Source organism: Thunnus maccoyii, chromosome 7, assembly GCF_910596095.1.
Source record: "Thunnus maccoyii chromosome 7, fThuMac1.1, whole genome shotgun sequence".
Taxonomy (NCBI): Eukaryota; Metazoa; Chordata; class Actinopteri; order Scombriformes; family Scombridae; genus Thunnus; species Thunnus maccoyii.
In genome coordinates, this window is record NC_056539.1 from 28,161,431 (window position 1) to 28,186,714 (window position 25,284).

The window sequence follows — 25,284 nt, forward strand, 5'->3', positions numbered from 1 at the left end:
TCATCAATGTTAACATTGTGTTTCTGTCCTGTGAAAACCACACATCTCCAAATTTGATCATTCTGATAAATATTCCTTCATGAGGTGAGAAAAATACTTCATTTCTTCTTCTTGTGTTACATAAAAAAGTAGGAAAAGACCCAGCGGACTATCTAAAAACTACATTGTCACAAAGCTGAAGGCAAGACTGTTTTTAGCTCATGAAAGGATGACAATTTGGATATACATGGTTTTCACAGGATAATGACAAGAGTGCAATATAGACGTAGTAAATTTCTGCTATTAGTCATTTAAAGACTGAGAAAATATGATGTATTTAAAGTTTACATGTCGAAAGGAACGTGGTGATATAAACTTTGAGAAGAAAATGTGGAGTATATGAGTATATCATGAGTTAACGTCTAAAAAGGTTTTATTTTCATCAGTTCTAAATAATGTAGTCTTGAATAAGAACATTTGTTTTTTCATGAGCTCAAACTGTTTTCCTGCCTGATGTAATGTTCATCTTTGTTACTTCTGAGCTTCCAGATTAATAATATTTTCTGTGGCATAAACAGTACAACTCTGTGAGGGATGATGCATCCCTGTTAAACTAATTAGGGAAAATACTGATGTGCTATTATCTGTACAGGGGAAAAGATTAATATTCATAATTTGGTTCCAGTCTCTATAATCCTTTCAGCAAGTGTGTCTTTTCACAAAACAAAAAGCAATGAAACAGCAAAGAGAAATAAACTGTATTTTTAAAAAAAACAAAGCATTGCATTCAAACCACAAGGACTTAAAAGACATGACATGTAGTTCTGACATTGTAAATGCTTTATTGACTCTGAGTTCATTTTACTACAGGAGAAAAGGTGCTGCAATACAACTGGAGCAACTGTATTGTGTAAAGCTGGAAAAAGTACCGACGTACTAACAGTCAGGTTGTTTGTGAAGAGGTTTAACAATCCAGAGAAAGAAAGCTCAAAATGGCACAAGGCAGTAGACATAAGGCAGTATATCTTCTTTACAGAAACATGTCTCAACGTAAGATGAAGACAAAACAACGGTTATCTTAAAGACTGAAGCAACTCGTGGTGTCAGAAGTGCTGAATGTGAAAACTCGTCAAAATGTAAACAAAATGGCCAACGAAATGGGGAGATTATCACAGATAATTTAATAATACTGACTAAAAATGTAAACTATGGGGTCATTGATAATCTCATCTTTAATTATTATATCGAAATCAATAAGATATGATTAGCGGACTCTTAAATTATGCTAATAATCACCAGTTACAACGTTATCACATCAGTTGCAAAAGTATTTTCTTAGTTGAAGTTACAGTTTCAACCCATTCAGATGAACATTTTATTACATTTTGACCAGCTATTATGAAGCAATTAGCACAGACACGTGTAAGGAAAATGACTTTTTTTTTTTCTCCGACATTGAAGGTAACTTGCAACAACTGGGACATTTAAGCAGCAACACATTTAGCCATTGGTTCAGCTGTATCAGGAGAGTGAATTCATGGGACAATCATCCATTTTGCTGATTTCCTTCCATAAAACTTTCCCTTGATTCTCTGCACACATCAGTTTATTTGTATCGGGCATATTCTTGGGAGTTACTTTTTTGGCTTGACTCCTTTCTCCTTCTCAAACTGGGCGATCTGGTTAAAAATATCCAACAGGTTAGCAGGAAGCTCTTTTTTTGGCCTCTCTCCCGGCACTGAGGTCATGCCGCCGTCCAGTCTTTTACCGTGCCCTCCGTCTGACCTGCTGCCACTTCTGCTCTCCTCCTCCGCTCTCCTCTTTCTGCTTTCCTTCTCCGTTTTCACCTCGTCTCCCTCCCAAATTTCTTCCCGCCCTTTGTTCTCATACCTACCGCCGTTGAAGAAGCTTCTCTGGGAAGAGTCACTTCGTCTCCTGCTCTCCAAGTGTTTGGAGGCAGAACCGGAGTTTCCTGGATATTCCGGTTTGAGATTAGATTTCCGGGAATACTCGGATTCAACCGACGAGCAGGATACTTTTCGCTTCCTGTTCTCATCTAAGCTGCTTCTCCTCTTGGAGTCACTGTTTCTCCTATCCTTCACATCCCTCCTCTCTCTACTCCTGCTCCTCCTCTCCTCTCTTTCTGGGCTTCTACTCAATGTGCTTTTCCTTCTCCTTCCCCTGCTCCCCTCTCTGTCCCCTTTCTTCCTTTCCCTACGTGAGGAGTTGGACTCTTCATCCTCTGAGGCTGCTGACAAAGAGTAAAGCTGAGAGATCCTTCTGTCTTCTCCATCTTTCTCCTTTATCTTCTCCTCTACCTCCTCCTCCTCCTCCTCATCCCTCTCTCCAAAACCTGGACCTCCCTTCTGGTTGAGAAAGGTGGCAGAGGTGTTGGGAGGTGCAGGGTACCACTCCAACTCCTCTTCCTCCTCTCTCTCCTTCCTTTCTTTCTCGTTCTTACCCTCCTCACTCTTCCGGCTCTCCCTTGAGGAGACCCTCCGATGGCGCTTGCTTTCCCGCTCGGACCTCCTCCGTTTCTTTTTCTTCTTTTTGGACCTCCTGCGAGAGGAGGAAGACGACGAAGAGGAGGAGTTCCTGGAGGCAGAGGAGGACGATGAAGAGGAAGAAGCCGATCTCTTCCTTTTTCTCTTCATCCTGAAGAAAAGACACATCCACTGACAACCTTATTCTGATTAAACACCTTTTTTTTAATATATGAAATGTCTACAAGCCAGAATATTTACCTGCCATACTTTAAAAAAAAATCAGCGTTAACTCACCTCTTCTCCTCTTTTAAGATCTTACGCAATTTCTCAGCACTCGTCGGGACGCTCTTTGCTTTCTCCTGCTCCTTAGCCAACGCTTCTTCTCGCAGGCGAATTGATTTCTTTACGGTCGCCGGACGAGGCAATGCAAGGCATGACAATGGCAGCCCAAAGCCCACAGATATATATTCAAACACATATAACACCATGACCCAAAACATGCATCAGAGACCCCCCAAAAAAACGGCATTCATTCATTAATTCATCCATTCATATCAGAGTACGGAAAGTATGGAGAAGAATAGGAAAGCCCAAGATTGGAGAAGGAATAAATGAAAGGAGGAGCAAACCACCACAACCACCAAACCAAGAGTATTAACAGATGACAGAATGATGAAGAGATATACGGAGGGTTATGTATTTACCATAGAAAAAGTGGTGCGATCCGTGAGCGAGGTAGTAGATAGCATAGATGCAGATGGATGGACAGAGTTGCAGGCAGAGATGTGCAGAGAGACAAACAGCATTTGTTCCCCATCGAGACAGAGAGGGTGGCAACATTACCGTGTTAGGATCGGGGACACGGCGCCCACCATGTGTCCGGAAGAGGAGTCGTTGTTCGTTTTGCAGTTTATTTTTTTTCGCCCCCCCGCAAGGCAGGTGACAAGGCCGTGGCAGTCGGAGGGTCAAAGGGCAGAGTCCCAGGGTCGGACACACATACACACCAAAACACTTCATCAGTATTACAAACCAGTCTTTAACTATGAACAGTTCACTTCCCCGTGTTATTTCATGGATTATTTCTGTTCAGAGAGAAGGTTTTTATATCTAACTAACGAGAGTGTGTTACAGAAGTGCACAGAGGCCATTTTATTGGGGAAGAAAAACTACACAATGAAGTTACTTTAATACTCCCTCAAGAAATATTCTTCAAAAACTGCAACTCTGGTCTTGGCTTGTTTGGTGATATACGTGGAGTCAGAGTGTTTCATGTTTTGATATGAATCCTTTACTAAAATTAAGCTTATTAAGTAAATTCCTGACCCTTCCTTGTTGTAACACAGATGTATTTTGCTATGATTAGTTAATGATCAGAGAGGCTGTCGAGTGGTCAACATGGAACCAGTTTAACAGGCTTCGTACAGGATGTATAAAACTACTGTCTGAAAAAGCTGATATCCAGTAAAGTCTTCAGTCACTTCCTGTATGTGCAGATATCAGACTTACTACCTTGTAGACTTTACACTGTCTATCATTCATCTCTGGGTTTCATAAGCTTTTTTTTTTTTTATCTTTAAAGCCATCATTTGTAAGCTTCCTGTTTATCTCTGTGAAATGCTTCCTCCTGTTACAGCTATCAGATCAGATCATCTAGATGGATCATCTTAAGTGTCCCTACAGTCTGCTCGGAACAAGCTAAGTTTTTAATCTTCCTTGTGTTTCTCACGTCCTGTTTGGAAATGCTGGATGTGATTGCTGTAAATTAATGATGTGTGTTTTTGTGCAACTATGTGACACCTATTTTATGCTCCCATTATGATGATGTATCTCAAGACACTGCCTGGTTAAAATAAATCTTTAAAAAAAACTACTTTGATGTAATATCTTCTTATAACTTGATACTCAGTTTGCTGAATGTGGGCTTGCAAACGCTATTAGACAGTATTTAAATTTAAACCTGTGACATTTTTTTGGCCATTTGGAGGCAGTGAAAACAAGCTGTAAACACACCACATTCATTTAGAGTCACATTTCTGGTCACCTGATGAATGTAAGTTGAACATTCACTTTCCTTTTTAGCTCTGTTTTGAACTCTATCAACTCTTGAGGGAAATATCTGGCTACTAACCAGTTAGTTGTTTGGTGCTGAGCAGGTAGTGTACGGTCTGTTTTTAGAGCGTTCCAACTGAAAACAGCTGCCTGCTGCGCCCCAAAAACTATGAGTGTGAGTGGTGAGACTGACTTGCACCACACTGTGTAACGTTGCAGGCTGCACAAACAAAATATTGAGCTGAAAGACGATATGGAGCAGCAGAACTGGGTGATAATCACTACAAGCAACCCTTTTCTCACATACAAGTAGTCATCCATCGTAATGATATATATTAAGTATAAAAATACTGATTATAGCTGCTTTAAAGCTTTCTGCAAGTGTTCCAGACAACACTTCTTTGTCGAAAAGAAATAAACAGATGCAATACAGATGCATAAAACCTTTTTACATCTGTTTCAGACAGAAAAATGCAAATAAGGGGACGTCTCAACTGTTTTTATTAGCTTAACAAACTAATCTGGCCTTGCAACAGTCACACATTTAGTGCAAGTTGAGTGTCACCACGGTGTGAGATGCTGATATGACTCTGATACAGCCAAAAAACCACAGTGGCATTATTTATTTGCTTTACCTGTTTTATTGTTTTTCTGCAGTCATATGTGACACCACATTTAAAATTATGCTTAACAAAGCTTTGCCCATCATTGTTGGCATGTGCTTTAATATTTAAGCCTAAAATACACACAGTGCTTACCTGCTTAACTTTCCCAAACCCCCTTATGTGTGTGTGTGTGTGTGTGTGTGTGTTGTGGCCCGCTCACCTGTATAGTTTCTGTGATCTTGTGTAGGGCTTCCTGTGCCTCAGGGTTTGAATCATCTAGGGACAGAGCTCTCCTGTACAGTCCCTCTGCTGTTACTAGTTTCTCCTGTTCCTCAAGCCTAAACACACACACAGATAAAATAGATCTCTGAGTAAATAAATAACAATTGATAAATGAAAATACCACTCCCATCTACACTGACATCCTTGTTGTGGTGGTAAAAATAAACCAAACAGTCCAGTTATAGCTCACACATCTGTTCCAAACACCATTTCTGTCATTAATTACCAAGCTTTTTTGGATTCTACTGTTTTAATTGCATCTTAGTATGAGGTGTTTAGAAGGAGGGGGCAGGGGGGCGGGTGCTGACAGGAATAGAACTGAAGCTCAGGCTTTTAAAAAATGTATTTAGACGCAGCAGAGAAGGCGTCGACACAGGCAACAATTCCCACAGCTGTTTAACTGGTTTGGTTTCTAGTCTATTCTTTAATCTCGAGTTACTTTTAATATCAGCCTGTCAAGCTTTAAGCCCTCAGCACTGCCATGAAGTCAAAACAAGTCCTATATGCCCTGATCCAACATTATTATACAAACTCTGCACATCTGAAGGCATCCGCTGATGAATTTGTGTCAACAAGGAAACAAAACTTTAGGTGTGGCATGAAAAATCAGATTTACTGATGAAAATAAACTTTAAAGTGACGTAGTGTTTTAGTCTTTAGTCTACAGTGGCGCCACTTCACTGCTGTGTGGAACAAATGCAAATCCATGTATTTCTCCCCCATAACAGGATTTTCTGCAGTGTTTAATAGCAGGCGAGGGCAACCACACTTCAAATAAACACAATTTGTGCTAACACTGTGAAAAATTAACACACTTTTAATAATTAAAAAAAAATCTACTTTATGGGAAAAAGAGCGGTGGTGTTATTTCACACAGTAAACATCATATCTACTCATTGAGACTATGGAAAAATATAGAGAACTTTTTCTGCTGTGGAGTGGCAGAAAACACTGCTGCAATGTCATGATAGCTTATATATCATTATTTTTAGTATTGAGAAATGAAGCAACTTGCTGGAAACCAGTAAACTCACTGTGTAGAGATGTATTTGTATGTGGCAGCCATCCTCGCATTTGCAAAACATTTTTACTACATGACACAGTTAGACATCTGTTGACTTTAGCTTTCTAACATGACGCATGGAGTCAGTGAGATATGGCAGCGACTAGCAGTGGTAACACTAACAGAAACTACACAACGTTAGCTCTTACAGGTGGTGAGAAATGACCTGTGTGTCCCAAAAATCAACTGGCAGCACAAGTTAAAAGCACAGGATGCGGGTGGCTTACCACCTCAGCTAACACTCTATTAACTCAATTCTCAGTCCCAGTCCTTCCTAACTAGTGGGCAAACTGGAGCTGGGAGTAAAATATGGAAGCTTTTACCTGCCTACCCCTGTGGAGAACCTGCTAATGAACTGTCCATGTCAGCAATACTGCTTGATTTTAGTAATTTTATTTAACTGTAGCAGGATTGAATTCCGAGATCTTAAACATGTGAACTGTTTGTGCTTACTGTTTTCCTCTCTCCACCAGTGTCTGGCAGAGGTACTTCTTGGCGTTGCGGTGATCTGGACAGTTCTCCAGGGCCAATTCAAAGTCTGTTACAGCCTTCATGATGCTGCCTTTGTTAGCATATCTGAGAATAGACAATAAATGAAAAACACAATAGTAAGAACAAAAAAAAACATCCAGAGAAATGATCCAGTCATGCTAACTACAGAGGGTATCACAACTGAGAGATTTATTTTCATTTTAGAAATTTCTGTCAAACTGCTTAAACCAGATCTTATTATATTATTTTTTTGTGATCAAACAAACAAAACATCTACAGTGGGGAGCTACACCAATGATTCATCCTTCCTATATTTGCAGTGTTTGTTCACATACCAATTGCAGGTGAAAGAAACACAAATAAATACTAGACGCTAATAAAAATACAAAATGAGTCACCTTTGCTGTTCAAAACTATTTTATTGAACAATGCCTCATTAGCGTTCAAAGGCGTAAATGGTATGCGCTGCTGTTATTACACTGAGCAGGCGCTGAGCCAAAGTTTTTATTGCAGCATAGTTGAGAGACGGCTTAATCCTGGCAGGTAATGGTGTGGTGTTAAAATGTTTTTCCACACATTTTCTTCCAAATGAAATGGTGATCTGTACATTTTGTGTAAGGAATCAATTTTACAGACAGATTATAAAGAGTTTACTTCAACCATTTCTTATGAAAAAAGGTAAATAAAACAGATTAAATGGCTTGCGAAAGTATGGGTATTCAAAGTATGAATGTCTAATAATTCAAATATTTCCAGATAGATGTAAGCCTACATAAGACTGGTTAATAATGGAGATTGTGACAAAGAGTATAATTATAAAATAAGAATCAACGTACAGAGCTCCCCGAGCCACCAGCGCTTCTACGTTATTAGTGTCGATATCCAAGGCTTTGTTGTATTCATTCATGGCTTCAACATGACGACCATGCTTGAAGTGATCCACACCAGCACGGACACTGACGGAAGACAGACATAGGACAAAAGAGGTTAAGTTAAGGTTAAGTTGTTATTTAATGCCAAGTTAAAAGAGGTTGAGAGTCCAGTGAGACACAACGAGGGCAATACTCCATAGATTTGCAGTGAGAAAAGTTTAACTGTACCACTTCAGGGCCCAGGACGCAGACTGTTTCTTCCGGATTGCAGAGGCAAAATCGTCTTCTTTGAAAAGTTTACTGTAGAGAAGGGAGGCACGTAAGAATACAGAACTTTAGTGACCTTTGAAACAGTCCTATCTCAACACTGTAGGCTTCCCTCTCCTAAAGGTTACCACTATTCACCGGCCTACCTAACACAAGGGATCTTTCTTGCTAGAAAGTTCATGACACCACATGAAGTAAAAAAACAATCTGTTAGTAGCTCGGTAGCTTATTACCTGGGCTCTTACATGATAATACAATATCCAGTACCCTATGATGAGTATTATCTTTTAGCAAGGAAAACAAGTAGTAGCAGTTCTGAGGCATTATGGTATGTAACTGAAATTATGTAAAGCTGCTTTATGTGTGACAGTATTGTACAGAAAGGTAAAAATTCACAAAAACAAGACTAACATCTACAGCTATGCTAGCAGCTCTGTGAGGCTGTATTTAGGGCACAGCTGTGCTCTGAGCTAAATGCTAACGTCAGCATGTTTACCGTGTTCACCGTCTGAGTTTAGTGTGTAAGCATCATGGATGTATTACAGGAACTAGATACTGGGCTCAAAGATGGCGACCATTCACTCAAATGAAAACTGCTCGCTTGGTGCATTAACCAAAGACGTTTTCTAGCTGCCATGTTGTGCAGCCCACTGAATATGTGCAGTAGTGTTTCTCTCCCTGGCCACGCCCCCACTCTCCCGCCTGGCCCATAGACTTTACATCATAACTTTACACACAACTTTAAAATCACTTTTCTAGACTCTGGGAATGTTTTACAGATATAAAACCTGCTTGGTTTAAACATTCTTAATACAAAGAGTAATAATTGACCTTGTTTAAAGTTTGAGGTGTCCTGTCAACAGTTTAACAGGCATCTCTTTCATGATGGCGGTCTATGCTTTTTGGGCCACGGGGATCTTTTCACTGTAATACCACAAGTGGCTACTGGGAGAAATTGGTAGCAAGGCTGAGTGATGGCGCCATATCCAACTCTCCTAATACATCCATGGTAAGCATGCTAATATTGCTAATTAGCAATAAAGACAAAGAACAGCTAAGGCTGATGGGAATGTCATTAATTCTGTGGTTATGTAGTCATAAACTCAAGTATTAAACATAGTTAAATTTTGACCCAATGATGGTGCTAAAGGAAGTAAAAGGATTCATCTTCAGGGCACCATGCATATATGTACCAAAGTTCATAGCAGGCAGTGCAGTAGTAGTTGAGGTGTTTTAGTAAAAGTCAAACACATCAACCTACTGGTGGCACAAGAGGAGGAATCAGGAGAACCAATCTCAGTAGGATTCATCCTCTGGGGAACATGAATGTTTGCACAAAATTTCATGACAATCCATCAAATATCAGTCTGGTTCAAACCACCACAACCTGAAGCTCGTACTTGGCTCGTTCTTGCAATTCACTGCACATTATGCAATTTGCCTTGACATCAGTAAAACTAACAAGATAACTGATGCTAAAAGGAGTTTTTAAGAACACTGACTGAACACTAAAAATGACTGTTGCTAAAAATACAACAAAACTAACAAATTACTGAGGTACTCTAATCTGTTAGTAAAGGCCAGTCGGCATGTTTACCTCTGTAGTCCTCTCATCATTGACGGAGGGTGGGTGTCGCTAACTCCCACCTTCTCCAGCAGGTAGTCCACAACAGAGGGGTTGTGGTAACCATGGCAACCCATCAGAATACACTCATATGTCACACTGGAGTCACTGGCTGCACGCACACTTCGACTGTGGGGAGAGGAGAGGAGGAAAGAGTAATTTTGGTATCTGGTTCATAAGACTCAGAGTGAATTAATGTGATTCTGAGTCCCATGGTAGACTGGGTTTCTGTATTCAACCTTTCTGACTTTTATTAATTAACATGAATGTTTCAATTAGAGTTCAGTAAAAACAGCCAGACTCTCTACTCTTAAGTACTTCTAAAATTATAAACATTTCATGTATATTTTAATTCTTTTTACACACTGTTTGTTTGTTTGAACCAGTGTTTATTTTATTTTGTCATTTTGTGTCGTTACCTGTAGTGTATGGGCAGCTCCTCCCTAGTAATGACTCCCAGTTTAATGTGCTCCAAGCTGGGTGAAAGAGAGGCCTGGTGGAGGGACACTGTGATTTTCTCTTGGTAACGGTCGATGTCTTTCACTCCAGCTACAAAACCAGAAAGTGACAAGAAATTCAAAAACTCAAGAAATAAAGTCATGTTGTTCTACAGATATTTACGTAACTTTATCTAAGAGATGGATTTCAATCCAGCAGTCTGAAAATAAACTTTTCTGATAATCAATCAGTTATTTACATTAGTTTCTTAGGCCAAAATGCTTAAAATCCTCTGGATGCAACTTTTCAAATGTTTGAAAAGACATTTGAAGACGTCAGATTGGACTCTGGAAAAATTTGATGGACATTTTTCACAGTTTTCTGACAATTTATAGTCTAAATGATCGAGAAAATAATCAGCAGATTCATTGATAATAAATATAATTGTATGTTGCAGCCCTAATATTCTGTATCACTGCTTTTTCTGACTACAACATTTGAAAAACAAGACCAGATGAGAGAAATATCATTCAATCACATTTCTGGATAACCAAGTTTAATGTGTAACAGAGTCTCCACAATCCATTCAGGCCTACGTTTCATCAAAATATATTGGCATCTTACAGTGAAACTAAATGGGTGTTCAGACTGAAACCACTCCGCTTTAAAAAAAAACAACAACAAAGTGCTACATTTGTGGAGGCGTGTTGTTTGTAATAAGACAATAGAATATTGTCCAGGAAAGCCGGTTTGAGTAACAGATATACAAGTTTGAAAGCTTATCGGATGCCAAAACACGTCACAGTGGTTTATAATACTAAAAAAAGCTTTACAGCTGCAATCATTTAATCCTCTGTCATCATGTGAGGTAAACAGCAGAATTCCATATGACAATTCAATGCGTTGTCAGATGACATACATATTGTGTTTCTGCACTAACCTCTGATGAAGTCCCCAATCTGGTAGTAGGACAGAGGATCATCATGGCTGCCAGTGGAGGGAATTTCTCTGATGTGACATAGAGCCTGAAGGTAAAAAGGAAATAAATATATTAGCCTTTATTAGACAACAATAGCAGTCTAGAAGCAGAGACATACTGATTATACGTCATTCACCCTAGCCGATGAATCAACCGAGACAAATTTAAATGTTTGCTTTGAAGGGACCTGTGTTGTGTTTATCTAGAGTGAGACACACTCATTGATGTGTTTTCCATGTTTCATTTAACAGTTTGAAGCATTGATGGATGGTGAGCTTGGCCTAGTTTAGACATGCCACCACTCCACAGTAGAGAGGAGATTACTGAACTATTGGTCTGTGAATTCCTGGAAGACAGCCAGTAACACTGGTCCCTTTGAACATTTAGGGCAAAACATTTCACAGGCCAAGTACTATAGCACAGTATTCATAGCTGGAATGCAAACATGGCATAAAAGTCTAGCATGGGACTTAGCTTGAATGAGAGCTCAACCTGTACAATCCACTAAGAGACACGTTGTTTACGTTCCTTCGCAGTCAAACTACAATATAGGTAAAGCTGGAGAGCCGACAATCCCAGTTTTCTGCTTCTACAACGGTCAATTAATTGGTTTTGATCTGTTAAAAGATTTATGAAACGGCTCATGAGCATTTAATTGATTAAGCTTGTTAACCTACCGACAACTCTAGGTCTTCAATGTCTCTCTTCAGTCCTCCTGCCATGCAAAGTAGAGTGAGAAAGAAGCCATATTCTCTAATGTTATTGATCCTCCCCACCACAAGGTCTCCTCTTTCCAGGTCCCTGTACAGCATGGCTCTTCTTTCATCATAGGAAACCTCCATGAAAAACTCCGCTGGTGGCATGATGGCACAAGGTTCTGGTGTGTGGAACACAAAGATGTAATTCATCATATACTGAGAGCACATCCACGTTAAAGGACAGGTTCACAATTTTTCAAGTCTGTCTTAAAACAATAAACAGGTGCCCAAATGAACACTGAAATAGTTTTTTCTTTCCATAATCATTCCTCCTGTTCATACTGGCCAGAAGAAGATTCCTTCATAATTTAACTGACGGGGGCCAAAATCCACAGTCCTGTGCAAAAATGTATTTAAAAGTTTATCTGAAGCTAATATGGAGCTTCAGCTGTCCAAATTAGTCAAATCAAGTTAATAACTTTCAACATTATGGTCATTTTAGTGCCGATGTCCTTCTTTTTGTTACTACACTTCCACCGCAACTCAACAGGGAAACATAAAGAGGAAATTTTATGCTATATCTACTTGATAAGACTAACTCAGACTGCTGAAGCCTTATATAAGCTTCAAATAAACTTTTAAATGCATTTTTGCACAAAATGACTGTGTGGACACACCGTGGATTTTGGTCCCCAAGTATCTGATATGTGGTCAAACCAACACCGACCTGCAGCCTCCTCCTCCTCGTGCTCCTCTTCTTGAAGAGTGGCGGTCTTCCATGCTGGACAGAACAGGATGTCGGCCTTCCTGGCAATGAACTGCTCCACAAGGGGGTTACTTTGCACTTCAACCCTGCTGCAAAGAAAACACACACATTCAGCAGTGGCTTTTCAGTAAATAATCTAGTAAGTAAAAATTGACTTGACTCATCTTTTGACAAAGTGTTATATATTGTACACCAGGTAGACAGGCACATAAAGTGAAATACAAAAAGAAAAAGTTTAGTTCCTGTACACTGTCACTACTAAGTGTCTGAGAGATGCAGCTTTTCAGTAACTGACCTTTGTCAGGCATCAAATTCACAACATGAAAGAACAACATCCTTGTCTGACATCCTCGAACAGCGACAACCAATCAAAAAGGAGAGAAAATCACAAACACCTCAGAAAAGTAAACCTGCAAGTAATTATCATTTTCATTATTAATTTTGCCTGATGACTATTTTCTTGTTTAGTCAATTATTCCTTTGATATATAAAATAGACAATAGAGAAAAATTGTCAATCAGAATATTTTAGAATCCAGACGTTTTCAGATTGCGAGCTATGCTTGGCCTTTTTCCTTGAAGAGCTACAGGAATAATTAATTAATTATCAATCAACTGATTGTTTCAGCTGTAAAAACAAATACAACATTAATAATTCCTGAATAAAATACTCCAAAAAACTGTGAGCAACAATACACAAGAGAAAACAAATAAAAATGGAAATAAAGAAAAAAGAAGTAGAAAAAAAGACAAATAGTTATGGGTAACGCTAAGTAAGTGATTCTTAGCAACAAAACAAGTTTAAACAGGGGATGGGGGGAGGTAGATCTGACAATATCAAGTCAAAGTTATCATCCAAACTTGAAATATCTTCATAACCTTAAAGGATTTTTCCAAGTCTGTCTTAAAACAACAGTCAGGTTCTCCAAATGAACACTGAAAGAGGTTTTCCTCGCCTCTGCTCATACTGGCTATTAAAAGATCCCCTTCAAATGTGCTTTCAGTGTAAGTAATGGGAGCCAAAATATGCCCACACAGTCATCTTGTACAAAAATGCATTTAAAAGTTGATCTGAAGGTTATATGAGGCTTCAGCAGTCTGAGTTAGTCATATCAAGTGGATATGTGCCACATTTACAGTGTTTTTAGCATCAAATTCCCTCTTTGTGTTTCCTCGGACAGTGTTTCCCTGTTGAGCTGTAGAAGAAGTACAGTAATAAAGAGGGTGGCTCTTGGCTGACGCTTCATATTAGCTTCAGATAAAGTTTTAAATACATTTTTGCACAGAAAAAGGACTGTGGACTTTGACCCCCATCACTTACAACTTGCAATATAAAAATACTCCATTACAAGTCCCACATGAAAAATCCTACTTGAGTAAAAGTATAAGCAGCAAAATGTACTTTAAGTAGTCAAGTAAAAGTAGTGGTTTGGTCCCTCAGACTGATATATTATTAAATATGACATCATTAGATTATTAATATTAAAGCATCAGTGTGTTCATGTTACTGTTGTAGCTGCTGGAGGTAGATCTAGTTTCAACTACTTTATATACAGTTAGCTAGTTTAGTTCAGTGGTTCCAAACGTAGGGGTCGGACCCCTCCAAAGGGTCAACAGATAAACCTGAGGGGTCGTGAGATGATTAATGGGAGAGGACAGAAGATAAAACACAGTTCTAACACACAAACCTGAAAATGTAACTAAAGCTGTCAAATAAATTCAGTCGAGTAGAAAGTATAATATTTCCCTCTGATAAGTAGTGGAGTGGAAGTATAACGTGGCATCAAATGTAAAGAACAAGTACCTCAACTACTGTACTTGAACTTAAGAACAGTACTCGAGTAAATATAGTTACTTCCCACCACTGCATGACACATGGGCTGTCTTCTTAGACTTGTGTGAAAGCTACACGGTGGGCTAGAGGCCGTAATAACTCTGTGACATACCTTTCATACGTGGCCTTGCACAGCTCAGACGCCGCCGCTTGGAAGTCTGGGTTTTCTGCTTGTTCACATCTCAGCTTGTTCAATAACGACTCTCCATGAAACGTCAGACACTGCCTCAATAAGTTTCTGTCCATTCTCTGCTCTCACAAGACCGCAGTCACATTATTGTGCGAGTCACAAATAACCTGCAGACACTGAGTGTCGTTAAGTGTGATTATAAAGATTCAGCTAAATTAGTAACGCGTTAAAGACAGCAAAAAATCAATTTAACAGATTTGTGCAGCAACTCGCGACGTGTTTAAAATATTATTTAGGGGAACAAGCTGAGAAATTAAGCGTTTAAGTGACGTACATAGCTAACGCTGTATTTAGCTAGCAAAACAAACGCTAAACATGCTAACGCTGCCTCACGCTTTTCACGGTTTTGCTGTTTATCTTGGTAGAAAACTCTTCAGTAATTCAGTAGTTTAACATGTGCAAAGTTCGTCCGTTTGCCCCACTACAAAATACAGCCAGTGTTTTAACTGCAAAAACTGTACAGTAGCAAACTACTCAAGTCTCCATGCTTAGCCTGCACTGCCAACAGCTATGGATAACTGCGCATGCGTATGATTTGTTACACTGAATAATGTCGTGTGAAACAAGCTCCGTCTGGGAACTATAGTGATTTTGATCGATTGTGATTTATTTATTTCTGAACTTACTTGAAAAATCATCAGTGGCCACCAGCCCAAAACAATAGAAAGTCAACTCACGAGACTTCAATCAACCAGACATCAGTTGTTACATACTGTATTTCTATGAGGTATGAACACTCAGATTGTTTTTAATTGTAATTTTAATAACTTTCAGAGGCCTGAAGAAGTAAAATTATGCAGTATTTTTCAAGAAAAAAAAGCACACATTAATGTCCTAAAAAAACCAAAACATAATATTATGGACCACTCTTCACCTGCAATCTTCGTCACTGACTTCGAGGGCGGCCCAGCTTCCTCGTTGTCATCCAGAGCTGCCCCGCCCTTTTGCCCTGCCTCCTTGTCGCCCTCCCGACCTGCTCTGCCCTTTGGTCCTGCATCCTGGTCACCCTCCAGATCCGTTAAGCCCAGTGGCCCAGCCCCCAGGCCGTCCGCCTGAGGTCCCCAGCTCCATTCTCAAGCTCCCAGGCCACTTCTCCCTGACTCCCTCCTCCAGACCCCCTCTAGCTACCCTGCTCTGTGTTCCTGATCGACTTGGTAGGACGTCTAGAATCCGTCCCTTGAAGGGGGGGTCCTGTCACAATCTGCTCCTCAGTTCCTCTCTACAGCCACACACTCTCATCCCCAGCCCTCTGTATTGCGCTTTGTCTCTGTCTCCCACCCATGCTCACTTCTACCAGGCCATACACTTTCCTCCAACTCTCAAGACCTGCCACCCTCAAACTGTCCACCGGATGCTCTCAGACTTTCCCTCCTTTCCCCATCTACACACCTACTCCTACCTCTCATCAGTCCTACAGTTTCCTGGCCTACTCCGCCCAATCCTCACTTGCGACTCATTCCCTCATCAGCCACTCACTACTTGTACCAGTCCACTTCCATTGTTCTCTGCCAGTTTGTTAAGTTGTCATGCGTCATGCCTTTGCTTTCTAGCCTCCGGTCTTTGAAACTTTGAAAACCTGTAACCTGCATGTTTTGACATTCTGCATGAATATTGGACTTTGGATTCTTGCCTGCACCCTTTTGGATACCCTTTGCCTGCCTCCGTAAACCTATGTACCTCATGTTTTGTCATTAAATCATTGAACTGTATCAGTCTGCGTCAGACAGCTGCATTTGGGTCCTACCCTGCTTGTACCAGCAGTGACAGAGAGGAATTGTGCTAAACCTGTTTGACAACCTTGAAGAGGGTTACCGGCAATCCATTAAGTGCAACGTCATTTTAAATGCGGAAAACTCACAATTTTGATGGTCACGTACTTTCCCCAATTCAAATATTGAAGTTATCTAATACCAGTTAAAGTAGTTCTGAAACAAAGGGTCCTCAGTAGCATCAGGAGTATGGTGTCCTGGTAATCCAGCATACCTGAATATCAGTTATATTGACAAAGTATTTTACAAGTTTAAATTCTTACACCTTTTTACAATAATGACATACATAGATGTTCCAGCCTCACCGGGGAGTATTTCTATATAAACATGACATTTCTAAAAATGTCTCAGAGGCAGTAAATTGCTGACCTGGGCCAAGTGGTGGGTCATTGGCCTAAGTCATTAAAATTTTTTGGTCATTCCAAAAAAATGGTTTCAGTACTTAACATCTTACAATGACCCTTTCATCCTAACCTCTTTCCTCCCAACACTTTATGAAGTATCAGATACAGGAAGGGTTCATTTACATCTCCACTGACTTAATAATTTAAGCATACAATGCTCTTTACACAGCATACATCACATTAACACCCATAACAGTCATGAGCAAGGTTCTGTTTTTATGTGCTTTTTACTTTTTTAATCAAAAGTAGTTTGATTTTTGGCTCCTAGGCCTGTGAAGACATGCCAATTTTTGCTGAAAAGCATTAAAATAACATTACTATTATTGCAGAAAAATATACATTTCCCCTGTGAGTAGTGCAAATTTGCATGTCTTCTATATATAAATGGCACTCTGCAGTTGATGTAGCACACTCTTTCCCATCACTCAAGGATTTGGCATGTAGCACAATTGTTTAGAAAACCAGTCATGAGCAGAATATGATATGGGAAAATCTTGGTAGAATCCTGTACAACAGTTTTGTCAATATGCATTTTAATTACTTAAAATATAATTCCTCCAATGTTTCTCCTGTATAAATTAATCTTTTTATGGCAAATAAAATGCCTGTGTATTCTATCTGTCTCAGTCTATGACTGAGCAAATGGCTTTAAATAATAGTGATACTGTCATGTACTTTAAAAAAGTCCTCAGAAACAAATATCACACAATATAAATACAGGATAACAATCAAAATGGACCATCTTCATATAAGAGTTAAGGTTAAGATTTTGGTGCCGTTAAATTTCTAGTACCACATTCTGTGTTATCAATCTTCTATCTGTGTTGAAATCAAACACATGATGTCCTAAACACTCACAAATGGATTGTATGGATGATGTGATGAATGGAATGATGTTGAAACTGGTGGATTTGTGAAAATTCAAGTGGCAATGTACAAGTTGAAGTGGCCTATATTTTGTAAACATGTGTGTGTGAATTACCTGGTTTTTCAGGTTATATGAAAGTAGCGTTCAACACAAGTACCTTGTCCCTCCCTCTATAGCTGAGGGAGGAGCAGCTCGCAAATTAAGTGCAAAGTGAAATCACAGACAAGTACCTGTCTGTACCTGGAGTAGTGAGAAACGATACCATTCATCATGGAGAGAAAAATTCTTTGTTGGATAATTTTGCTTGGATATTTTCATGCATCCTCTGGACAAGGTAACTATTCAATATTCAATATAATTTACTTCTATTTATATATGGCTTTTTCACTTTTTGATATGCCTTATTGAATCAGAAACTGAAGACATAAGTAGTAGACAGGAGTATTTCCAAAGCAGTTATTATTCAAATCTTAACACAGAACCAATACTCAAAAGGATTTTTTTCTGTCTTTTATTCATTATCTGTTATTGCCTGCTATTGCTCTTTCTTTAAAGAAAACTATTAATTCTAATTTGATAATATAAACTTGAGTTATTTCCACAGTGTTTTTTTAATTACACAAGCAAGATCAGATAATAAAAATTAGACTGAAAGTGTTTATTTGCTGTCAGAAATTGACTAATTATAAACATGCACACATTTATGACTATTCGCCTGAATCACCTTAAGATAAAATTATCAAAATGTATTTATTAAATTAAATCATTAGGTAATTAAAATTGGGCTACATTGAGTTGATTCATTTGTTTTGGTTCATTCCCAAAGAGCATTAAATGCCTGAATGGTCTTCTGCCAAGGACATTGGATAATAATGAACATGAGCATAAACATACATCTTGGCAGGTGGATAGTATCAGGTGCCACTGTCCTACTTTTGAAAAAAGTTAGTAAGAAAAAAAAGGTTGGAGAGGTTATTATTTGTACTTCATAGCATTATTGGATGAATAACTTTGTTAAACATGACAGAATTAATGTTGTAAAACATATCCTATTGGGATTAATACTACAACCAAATGCATTTTTTCCAAAATGAATGTGCATTTAAAACAAATCACATATAAAGCACTTGTCAACCTCTGTGAAGGTTTAATTATCTCTGAGTTAGATGCTGACTGTTAGTTTTACAGTCAGCATTGTGTTGTGTAGATGAAAGAATACAAAGGTAGGCAAAGTGTGGCCTGATGGTCTGAGGTCAAGCAAAGGTGTTAACATCACCTATATCACCAGGATCCTTCTTTTGAGTGTATGACTGTGAACACAAAAGCATGCCAATCTGTAAAATAGTCTTTGAGATGTTTGGTGACAGTTGTACAAACTGACATCCCACAGACAATTGATCCTGTGTGGAAGTTATGGCCTCATATAAGATAAATATGTGGATATAAAGATAAGTGGAAATATTGAGATATTTGATTTTATTGCTTTTCTGACTACTCAAATATAATTGTCCTGGTCCTGCAGCATTAACTTCAACCACAATCATGACATCCCCAAGCACCACATCTACACCAGGAATTACGACATCCCCAAGCACCACAACTGCTCCTGTAACTACAGCATCCCCAAGCGCCACAACTACACCAGGATCTACGACATCCCCAAGCACCACAACTATACCTGGAACTACGACATCCCCAAGCACCGCAACTACACCAGGAACTACGACATCCCCAAGCACCACAACTGCTCCTGTAACTACTACATCCCCAAGCACCACAACTACACCAGGAACTACTACATCCCCAAGCACCACAACTACACCAGGAACTACGACATCTGCAAGCACCACAACTACACCTGTAAGTACGACATCCCCAAGCACTGCAACTACACCACAAACTACGACATCCCCAAGCACCGCAACTACACCAGGAACTACGACGTCCCCAAGCACCACAACTGCTCCTGTAACTACGACATCCCCAAGCACTACAACTACACCAGGAACTACAACATCCCCAAGCACCACAACTGCTCCTGTAAGTACGGCATCCCCAAGCACCACAACTACACCAGGAACTACAACATCTCCAAGCACCACCACTGCTCCTGTAACTACGACATCTGCAAGCACCACAACTACACCAGGAACTACGACATCCCCAAGCACCACAACTACACCAGGAACTACAACATCTCCAAGCACCACCACTGCTCCTGTAACTACAACATCTGCAAGCACCACAACTACACCAGGAACTACGACATCCCCAAGCACCACAACTGCTCCTGTAAGTACGGCATCCCCAAGCACCACAACTACACCAGGAACTACAACATCTCCAAGCACCACCACTGCTCCTGTAACTACGACATCCCCAAGCACCACAACTGCTCCTGTAAGTACGGCATCCCTAAGCACCACAACCACACCAGGAACTACGCCATCCCCAAGCACCACAACTGTTCCTGTAAGTACAGCATCCCCAAGCACCACAACTACACCAGGAACTACGACATCCCCAAGCACCACAACTACACCAGGAACTACGACATCCCCAAGCACCACAACTGCTCCTATTAGTACAGCATCCTCAAGCACCACAACTACACCAGGAACTACGACATCCCCAAGCACCACAACCGCACCTGTAACTACGACATCCCCAAGCACCACAACCGCACCTGTAACGACGACATCCCCAAGCACCACAAATGCTCCTGTAATAACGACATCCCCAAGCACCACAACTACACCAGGAACTACAACATCCCCAAGCACCACAACTACACCAGGAACTACGACATCCCCAAGCACCACATCTGCTCCTGTAACCACAACATCCCCAAGCACCACAACTGCTCCTGTAAGTACGGCATCCCCAAGCACCACAACTACACCAGGAACTACAACATCCCCAAGCACCACAACTACACCAGGAACTACGACATCCCCAAGCACCACATCTGCTCCTGTAACCACAACATCCCCAAGCACCACAACTGCTCCTGTAAGTACGGCATCCCCAAGCACCACAACTACACCAGGAACTACAACATCCCCAAGCACCACAACTACACCAGGAACTACGACATCCCCAAGCACCACATCTGCTCCTGTAACCACAACATCCCCAAGCACCACAACTACACCAGGAACCATGACATCCCCAGGCACCACAACTGCTCCTGTAACCACAACATCCCCAAGCACCACAACTACCCTTGTTAGTACGACATCCCCAAGCACCACAACTGCTCCTGTAAGTACGGCATCCCCAAGCACCACAACTACACCAGGAACTACAACATCTCCAAGCACCACAACTGCTCCTGTAACTACGACATCTGCAAGCACCACAACTACACCAGGAACTACGACATCTCCAAGCACCACAAGTACACCAGGAACAACAACATCTCCAAGCACCACAACTGCTCCTGTAACTACGACATCCCCAAGCACCACAACCACACCAGGAACTACAACATCCCCAAGCACCACAACTACACCAGGAACTATGACATCTCCAAGCACCACAACTGCTCCTGTAAGTACAACATCCCCAAGCACCACAACTACACCAGGAACTACGACATCCCCAAGCACCACAACTGCTCCTGTAACTACGACATCCCCAAGCACCACAACTACACCAGGAACTACGACATCTCCAAGCACCACAACTGCTCCTGTAACTACGACATCTGCAAGCACCACAACTACACAAGGAACTACGACATCCCCAAGCACCACAACTGCTCCTGTAACTACGACATCCCCAAGCACCACAACTACACCAGGAACTACGACATCTCCAAGCAACACAACTGCTCCTGTAACTACGACATCTGCAAGCACCACAACTACACAAGGAACTACGACATCCCCAAGCACCACAACTACACCAGGAACTACTACATCCCCAAGCACCACAACTACACCAGGAACTACAACATCCCCAAGCACCACAACTACACCAGGAACTACGACATCCCCAAGCACCACAACTGCTCCTGTAACTACGACATCCCCAAGCACCACAACTACACCAGGAACTACGACATCTCCAAGCACCACAACTGCTCCTGTAACTACGACATATGCAAGCACCACAACTACACAAGGAACTACGACATCCCCAAGCACCACAACTGCTCCTGTAACTACGACATCTGCAAGCACCACAACTACACCAGGAACTACACCATCTCCAAGCACCACAACTGCTACTGTAATTACGACATCTCCAAGCACCACAACTGCTCCTGTAAGTACAACATCCTCAAGCATCACAACTACACCAGGAACTACGACATCTCCAAGCACCACAACTGCTCCTGTAAGTACAACATCCCCAAGCACCACAACTACAGCAGGAACTACGACATCTCCAAGCACCACGACTGCTCCTGTAAGTACAACATCCCCAAGCACCACAACTACATCAGGAACTACGACATCTCCAAGCATCACAATTGCTCCTGTAATTACAACGTCCCCAAGCACCACAACTACACCAGGAACTATGACATCCCCAAGCACCACAACTACACCAGGAGCTACAACATCCCCAAGCACCACAACTGCTCCTTTAATTACGACATCCCCAAGCACCACAACTGCTCCAGGAACTACAACATCCCCAAGCACCACAACTACACCAGGAGCTACAACATCCCCAGGCACCACAACTGCTCCTGTAACTACGACATCCTCAAGCACCACAAATGCTCCTGTAATAACGACATCCCCAAGCACCACAACCACACCAGGAACTACAACATCCCCAAGCACCACAAGTACACCAGGAACAACAACATCTCCAAGCACCACAACTGCTCCTGTAACTACGACATCCGCAAGTACCACAACTACACCAGGAACAACGACATCCCCAAGCACCACAACTACACTAGGAACTACAACATCCCCAAGCACCACAAGTACACCAGGAACAACAACATCTCCAAGCACCACAACTGCTCCTGTAACTACGACATTTGCAAGCACCACAACTACACCAGGAACAACGACATCCCCAAGCACTACAACTACACCAGGAACAACAACATCTCCAAGCACCACAAGTACTCCTGTAACTATGCCATCCCCAAGCACCACAACTACACCAGGAACAACAACATCTCCAAGCACCACAAGTACTCCTGTAACTACAACCCCAGAAACCACAACACCACCTCCAATTAACATGACTACACCCACATCCTTACAAACCACCCCAGCAACTACCACAATGACACTCCCACTAACCACAACCACCCCTGAAACTACCACAACCTCACCTCCAACAACCACAGCCACATCCATAACTACTACACCCCCAGTCACCACAACCACAACACCAAGCACCACAACCATACCCCCAGAAACCTCCACACCCATTACCACCACACCTCCAACCATCTCAACTACAGGACAAACAACAACCCAAGGTATGTGACTCCCTGATTTTTCCCTCTTTTTATTTTTTCCTCCAATCTCCTGGCTATAATGTAGGGTTTTTTTTTGGAAAGTTTCAACTAGGAGGTGCGATAAAAAAAGGTTCTTTAGACTTTGATCTATGACATCGGAAGTGGTCATACAAAATTCATCCCAAATTTTATTTATAATGAATTGACCCCAAGTCTATTGCTTATAAATAAAATTACCCCAAAGAGACGATCAGTGATTGATTTTAGCTTTAAAACCCACCTTAAAAGCCATTTTTTCTCATTTGTCTTCTTTAGTGATTACCTTTAACATTAGTAATGGAACTGCAATTATTGTATGATCAAGGAAATCTACTATTGTCAGGATGAGTTTTCAACATTGACATACACAAGTAATTTTTATTAGTCTTTTATTGATTTCCGAATTTGAATCCCTGCAGGCTTGGTATCACTAGCACATCTACAGATGAAGATCATTTCCTATGGCTTGGTCAGCAATGAGACCATCATTAAAGACATTCAACAGGTTTGTAAAACAGAGTGACTTAATAACTTTGTCTATGAATGCTTTTCATCTAAAATGATAAATTATAGAAACACAAACATATATATTGTGGTGAAGGGAATGAGATAGATCTTCTGATATTTACTCTCTGTTTCCTCTCCATTTAGTTTTTTAGAGACCAGCTTCTGAATGGAACAGCCCACACATTGAAGGTGGTAAACATTCAAAGGGTTCAAGTTTCCCCATGAAAGCTTCATATGGACAGAAATGGTCAAAGGTGAATGTGTAAAGACAGCAATTCAAGGTTATGCTGGTGGTGTTGTTTTAACACAATGTGAAGGGACAGTTCACCCAAAACGTTTCATCATATTTAGAAAGAGATATTTCTTTTGAGTTTTTCAATAATTTTAGCAGAACACATCGCATGTCACTGTACTCCACTGAGCTGAAGTGAGCTACAGCAAATGTCCCCCAACCAACAGATGTACTTGGATGGTGTTTTTGAGTAAAGACACTGAGATTTCAGTCCCCTCTTTTGCCTGCTTCTAATCATTTTGTCAAATTAAATCTGAAAAAGTTCCTCAAATGAGTCAATATTAAGACTCACTTTCATTTATCTCTAATCCTCAAACAGTATTCTTAAGAATTTTAAGCACCATGCTACACTGTAGTTCCCAGGATTGTGAATAGTGGGGAAGTGCATTTGAATCAAGTGTCAAATTATTTGAGCAAGACAATGGGAAGCTCAAACCAAGCAATCTGAGCTGTCAAAGAAGTTTTCAATGTCAATAATTACCATACTTTATTACCTGAGAGGCATCTGTCAACATGCCTGACAAGCCTGGTAACCAGGAAATTAGTGAACTATGTTTCTTGCTCACTCCTCCCTTCCATTAAATATAATACACTGGCAACAATAACCTCACTGAGTTCCTCATACCATGTGAATGACTATTGCACCCCGAATTAAGGATATGAATGGTCTGCCATGTGATACTGGTAGAATGTGACTGGTACATATGTAACTAATGAATGTGAATCTGTTTGTCTTATGTAGTTAAGAATTGATTTATTAAGGTTATACTGAAGATTGTCTTTCCAATTTATTGGAAAACCAGAATATGAAGGAACTGCTTGTTTGTTGTGTGGAAGGTTTTGGCTATAAAACAATGCCTTTAAATATTGTAGTACAGAGAAGGAAGTCTACTGCGTGAAGGTTCATTTTTTAAAAGTTTATATTACATGGTCTTAAAGCACATATTAAAGGCTAAATGTGTATGTTTTGGGCAGGCTGTTTCAGTCTCCTGTCCATTTGATAAACTTGCCTGGTATTGAGCTTACTATGTGTCAAATGTATGGAAATGTGATGTATTTAAGTAAGATAAACCATTTGTGATTCTGAACATAGGCCATATGTGTGTCATTTCTTATTCTCTTGCTGTCAGCCTATGCAACAAGTGTTTTTTAAATTTTGTCACATGCACTCAGAATGTATCTCTTCCCTGATTCATTGCTGATTTGAATTGTTTTTTCAAATTATTTTTGTACTTAAATCTTACTTGACCTAATGCATACTTCACTTTAAAAATTAGTGTTTAATGTGATACTTTTTTTTAGTCTCAGTCACCTTCATTTATGGCTATATGGAAATTTCTTCTCC

At 40.5% G+C, this 25,284-nt stretch overlaps 2 protein-coding genes across 3 annotated transcripts; one reads left to right on the top strand and one right to left on the bottom strand.

Annotated features, from left to right (window-relative positions):
- Window positions 1–801: 801 nt before the first annotated feature.
- ttc14 (tetratricopeptide repeat domain 14) lies at window positions 802–15,181 on the bottom strand. Of its 2 annotated transcripts, none has more exons than XM_042416947.1 (12): window positions 14,546–15,181; window positions 12,562–12,686; window positions 11,814–12,013; window positions 11,098–11,182; window positions 10,139–10,268; window positions 9,693–9,848; window positions 8,057–8,128; window positions 7,793–7,912; window positions 6,918–7,040; window positions 5,340–5,457; window positions 2,760–2,866; window positions 802–2,634 (listed from the first exon to the last, which is right to left on the bottom strand). In XM_042416947.1, exons 1-12 carry the CDS (start codon window positions 14,677–14,679, stop codon window positions 1,614–1,616), a joined length of 2,391 nt encoding a protein of 796 aa, XP_042272881.1. In that variant the 5' UTR covers window positions 14,680–15,181; the 3' UTR covers window positions 802–1,613. The 2 variants fall into 2 exon arrangements, with proteins under 2 accessions (XP_042272881.1, XP_042272880.1); XM_042416946.1 differs by having other exon boundaries at window positions 12,562–12,689; window positions 14,546–15,180.
- A 300-nt stretch (window positions 15,182–15,481) lies between these two features.
- Window positions 15,482–22,877, top strand: LOC121900583 (mucin-5AC-like). The gene is made up of 4 exons (XM_042417013.1): window positions 15,482–15,669; window positions 19,187–19,368; window positions 19,454–21,519; window positions 21,561–22,877. Exons 1-4 carry the CDS (start codon window positions 15,482–15,484, stop codon window positions 22,875–22,877), a joined length of 3,753 nt encoding a protein of 1,250 aa, XP_042272947.1.
- The last annotated feature ends 2,407 nt before the right edge of the window (window positions 22,878–25,284 follow it).

Bases quoted from the DNA above. Each gene is read 5' to 3' on its own strand.
- ttc14 (XM_042416946.1), bottom strand. From the start codon at position 14,679: ATGGACAGAAACTTATTGAGGCAGTGTCTGACGTTTCATGGAGAGTCG. The intron at 10,269-11,097 runs GTTAGTGCAGAA...CTGGTTTTGTAG, and splicing joins GATTGGGGACTTCATCAGAG to CTGGAGTGAAAGACATCGAC. The intron at 2,635-2,759 runs GTGAGTTAACGC...TCTTTTCTTCAG, and splicing joins ATCTTAAAAGAGGAGAAGAG to GATGAAGAGAAAAAGGAAGA.
- LOC121900583 (XM_042417013.1), top strand. From the start codon at position 15,482: ATGGACCACTCTTCACCTGCAATCTTCGTCACTGACTTCGAGGGCGGC. The intron at 19,369-19,453 runs GCAACTACACCA...CAACTACACCAG, and splicing joins CTACGACATCCCCAAGCACC to GAACTACTACATCCCCAAGC. The intron at 21,520-21,560 runs GCAAGCACCACA...GACATCCCCAAG, and splicing joins CTCCTGTAACTACGACATCT to CACCACAACTACACCAGGAA.